The sequence below is a fragment of the Lactuca sativa genome, chromosome 7 (assembly GCF_002870075.4).
Source record: "Lactuca sativa cultivar Salinas chromosome 7, Lsat_Salinas_v11, whole genome shotgun sequence".
Taxonomy (NCBI): Eukaryota; Viridiplantae; Streptophyta; class Magnoliopsida; order Asterales; family Asteraceae; genus Lactuca; species Lactuca sativa.
The window spans coordinates 29,695,467-29,699,995 of NC_056629.2; the positions used below are offsets into that span (position 1 = coordinate 29,695,467).

General features: G+C 30.7%; 1 protein-coding gene across 1 annotated transcript; it reads right to left on the reverse strand.

Moving 5' to 3' along the window:
* Window positions 1-418: 418 nt before the first annotated feature.
* LOC111884665 (ethylene-responsive transcription factor 12) lies at window positions 419-1,171 on the reverse strand. The gene has a single exon (XM_023880965.3). The coding sequence runs from the start codon at window positions 1,113-1,115 to the stop codon at window positions 582-584; it is 534 nt and encodes a 177-aa protein (XP_023736733.1). The 5' UTR covers window positions 1,116-1,171; the 3' UTR covers window positions 419-581.
* Between the last annotated feature and the right edge of the window lie 3,358 nt (window positions 1,172-4,529).

A 4,529-nucleotide genomic window follows, 5' to 3' on the forward strand; every position in this document is an offset into this window, starting at 1 on the left:
TCTTATTCGTCTTCCTTCAAGATTTTTAAATGTAGCTGACATAATTTATAGTAGTATATATAAAAGCAAGTGCACTTGATAAGTCTTGATTAGTTTCCAAGGAAGACGACGATTGCCTTCCATTACCAGTTTCCATTTTCTACTTCTTTAGTTGGATTTAACCCTAATTAAATTGGTTTAACTATAATCTTTAATCGAGAAGGGTATTTTAGTACAATCATATGTAGTTTTTTTTAAATATGTTTTCTAATAGTATTAAATTGATTTAAACCTAATTAAAATATAAGTTTGGATATAAACTTAAGTTTATCCTTAACAGCCGTTTTTTTTCTAATATTAATATCCAGCCGTTAAAAAAAACAGTTTAACCGTTTTTGTGAGTAGCCCGAAATTAATAACTAAAGTTCTAATAATGCACTTACTCGCCAATCAAATTTCATATTTACAGAAGAGCTTGATGGTCTTTCTCATACACTAACAAAAGTAGAAAATAAAGATGAAAATAGAAAAACAAGAAACATCAATAGAAAAGGCATAAAACGCTGTCGTACGAACATAACAAAAAAAAATACGCTACGAGCCTACGATGCATCTCCCAGCCAAATGGGTGGAGGCTCGTTCAAATCTATACCCAATCCACGTCTCACAATCCCAAAAAACCCCGCCGTTTTCTCATCTGAACCACCCTCCTCCACCGCACGTCCACCGGCTCCTCCACCATTGCCCACCAAAATGGCCGAGCAACAGGCACCACCGTGGTGGCGATCTCTGACCACTCCACTATGAAGCAACTCCAACTCCCTTCCAACCATCACTTGTCGTGTCGGTGGTGCAGCCACCCACCTGATATGCTGGTGGAGGTTATGGTGATTTGACGGGAAGCTATTCAGGTCAAGTGACAAAGATGGCGGAGACGACGGCGGGGATGGGAAGTTGGTCTTGGCTTTCGGACCACGGAGAGAACGGGCGGCGCCGTCGTAGGCCAAAGCAGCTTCTTCAGGTGTGTCAAACGTCCCTAACCAAACACGGGTTTTCTTCCATGGGTCACGTATCTCCGCCGCGTAACGCCCCCACGGCCTCTTCCTTACGCCCCTATAATGCCCCGGAGACGCCATGAAAGGAAAAAAAAATGAGAACTTTTTAGAGAGAGAAAGTGTTAGAAAGGAAAGGTGAAAAGGGGTGGGGTAAGAGGCGGGTATAAAATATATAGGTGGAAAAACATATCTACTTATATAACTGGTTCATCTCTCAATAAATTTGTTTATAATTTTGTTAAGTTTTGTAGTAATTAATATAAAGGAAACATATATATTATTAATAACGTACAGATATATAAGACAATTTATTCAAAAATTATCGTTTAACCCAAAAATAATAAGATAATTATAAATGAAAGTACAGTATAAAAATAATAAATTGATTACTGTAAATTCCGGCACAAAATATAATAAATTGAGCATTTTGAACAAATTTTTAATCGTCTAACTAGTTTAATTCATTGATATGTTTTTATTTAGGATTTTTTATTAATCGTTAGAATATGATGCATAAAATATACTTTTATGGGAAAATCCAAAATCAACTTTTTATTTCCATAACATTATTTTGATATTTTAGATAGAAAACAATATTGTTTGATTATAATTAAATAAAAAGACTTGAAAACTTAAGAACTGAAAAATAAAAATTATTTTAGATAATGGACAGACTTTTTATTTGCAAAGTAATAACTAAAATATTATATCGATTTAAAAATAAGTTGATAGATATTATTGAAAATGTATGATAATTTAGTGTTTTGTGTGTGAAAAGCGGCAGGGAAGGGACCCACGATGGTCACCCGTAATCGTCGGCTGGACGGCAGACATTCAAGGGTTGGAGTGGGGCCAGCTTAGATCTTGGCCGTTGCTTTTCAGACAATGATGTTTATGGTACGTTGATCATGCTTACGTGGGTAAGTGCCTTTGGTTATTTATATGATACGAGTGAAACCAAAGTACTAATCCTAAGTATCCTTAAAACAAACATTGTTTTGTCATTTATGGGCTTAAATGTTTTTCTTTATGTTGTACAGATACATTTACCAAAATCGCGTATTGTCTGATACTATAATTTAAGGGTAAAACTATTAAGTTTAATAAATAACTTTTAGATAAAATTATATAAAGGGTCCCTATGATTTATCAAATGACAAAAACCTAGTCCTTGTTAATTTTTTTGATAAACATGGTCCCTATGGTTTCCAAAATTTATATGAATGGTCCTTTTAGCCACACCGTTATATTTTATCCATTAGTATAAGGATAATTTGGTTTTTTCAGTTAGCAAGGATTGGGTTTATGATCATTAGTAAAAATAGGGACCATTTATGTAATTTTGTCTATAATCTCTGTTTAAGAGTTTGTGGTTTTTTCACCCTTTTTCTTTTTAAAATGTCACCTTGAACTTTATAAAATATTACTTTCATCCATCCGTTTTATATATTTTATGTTTATGAGTTTGCGAATTTTCCTTAATAATTTTCGTTTGTTAACCTAAAAAAAACAATTTTTACTTGGTTAATTTTTTATATGTGTCGGTATCAATTCAAGATAGTCAACTTTTCGATGTGAATTTAGAACTTTCATAAGTTAATTTTTTTTTAAAACTTACTTGTGCTCTTTCGAAAAAAAACTTGTATGCACATGTCGATTTAAATTCGAATTTGTCAACGTTTCGACGTAATCTTTTTCCATGTTTTCGTGCTTTATTTTATATATGTTTCCTACATATGAGTCGAATCACATATAACAGCTTTCATTCATTACATTAATATATATATATATATATATATATATATATATATATATATATATATATATATATTATTCGAGTTTGTCTACATTTCGACGTAATTTTTTTTTATGTTTTCATGATTAAGTTTATGTCTGTTTCCTCCTACATATGAGTCGAGTTATATATAATAACTTTCGTTCGTTAACAAGAAAAAATATGTTGAAACGTAGACAAACTTAAATATAATACGTTTTTTAAGTTTACGAACGAAAGTTACTATACATGGTCGTACTTATACGTAGAAACCGTATATAAAATTAAGCAATAAAATGTAAAAACACATATGTGGAAATGTAGACAAAATCGAATATAATACATTTTTTTTAAATTAATGAACAAAAGTTATTATATGTGAACCGAATCATACATAAGAAACTTATAAAAATAAAACACGAAAACATAAAAAAAAATGCATCGAAAAGAAGACAAACTCGAATTTAAACCGACACGTGTATAAAAACGCAATTAATTTTTTTTAAAATAACGAACAAAAGTTCTAAAGTTACGTCAAAACGTTGACCACTTTGAATTTATACCGATAAATATATAAACATAAACAAATTAAAAATTAGTTTTTTGTAGGTTAACGAACGAAAATTATTAAGGAAAATTAAAATATATATAATACGAGGGTAAACACGAAAGTTTAGAAAATGGAGAGGTAAAAATAACATTTTACAAAGTTCAAAGTAAAAGGAGTCAAAGTAACATTTTAAAAAGTAAATGGATGGAAAAACCACAAACTCATAAACATAAAATATAGAAAAAAAATTACATAAATCGTCTCTATAGTGTACTCATGGTCACAAACTCAATCTCTAATAACTGAAAATACCAAATTAACCTCATACGAATAAATGAAAAGTATCGTTATGAGCAAAAAGGATCATTTATTCGAGTTATGGAAACCACAAAAACCATTTATGTAATTTTTTCTAATTTTTATTTTGAACGATATAAATAATAAATTTACTTTCATTATTAACATTTCTTATTAGAGAAAATCCTGAAATATAAAACAAAATTCAACAAATACCTCCAACCCAAAACAAAAGTTTCAAACAAAATTAAACTAAATCGAACATATAATATGACATCTCCAAGAAAAAACCATTTTTATGTAACGTTCTCTATAATAACACACTTCATCAAGTTCTGATTGGGTTTTTAGAACTTGGTTTTATAATATTAGACCATCATGGTCATACGTGCAAGGCGTAATGCTAATGTGGCAAACCTTTCTACATTTGAACACCGCTCTCGTGCCTTGTGGTGGCATGGCGTAGAGTCAGGCTATAGGCTAGTACATAAGAGAGAGAAAACATCGAACGATATCTGGATCAATAAAGAGTTTCTTAAATTAATTAAGTGTTCAATTTTTACTAGACACTAACTAATTGTATACACATTTCCACACTACAATCACAAATCTCTTTCTTTTATATACTATCAATCAATTATATTTTAATCAATTTAAATCAAACAATGAAATCCAAACACCCTAAAGCTCCAAACACCCCAACAACTCACCAAAATTCGATTATCCCACTGATTTGTAAGTACTAAACACAACACATCGACAATACATACACTTCGATTCGCCCAAATGTGGGTTCATGAACTTGTTACAAAGCTCATAAATTCAAAACCAACCCTTTTTCCATCATCCATTTCAACAAAATTAATTGCAATTT

Excerpts from the sequence above, each read along its gene's own strand:
- LOC111884665 (XM_023880965.3), bottom strand. The coding sequence starts at position 1,115 with ATGGCGTCTCCGGGGCATTATAGGGGCGTAAGGAAGAGGCCGTGGGGG.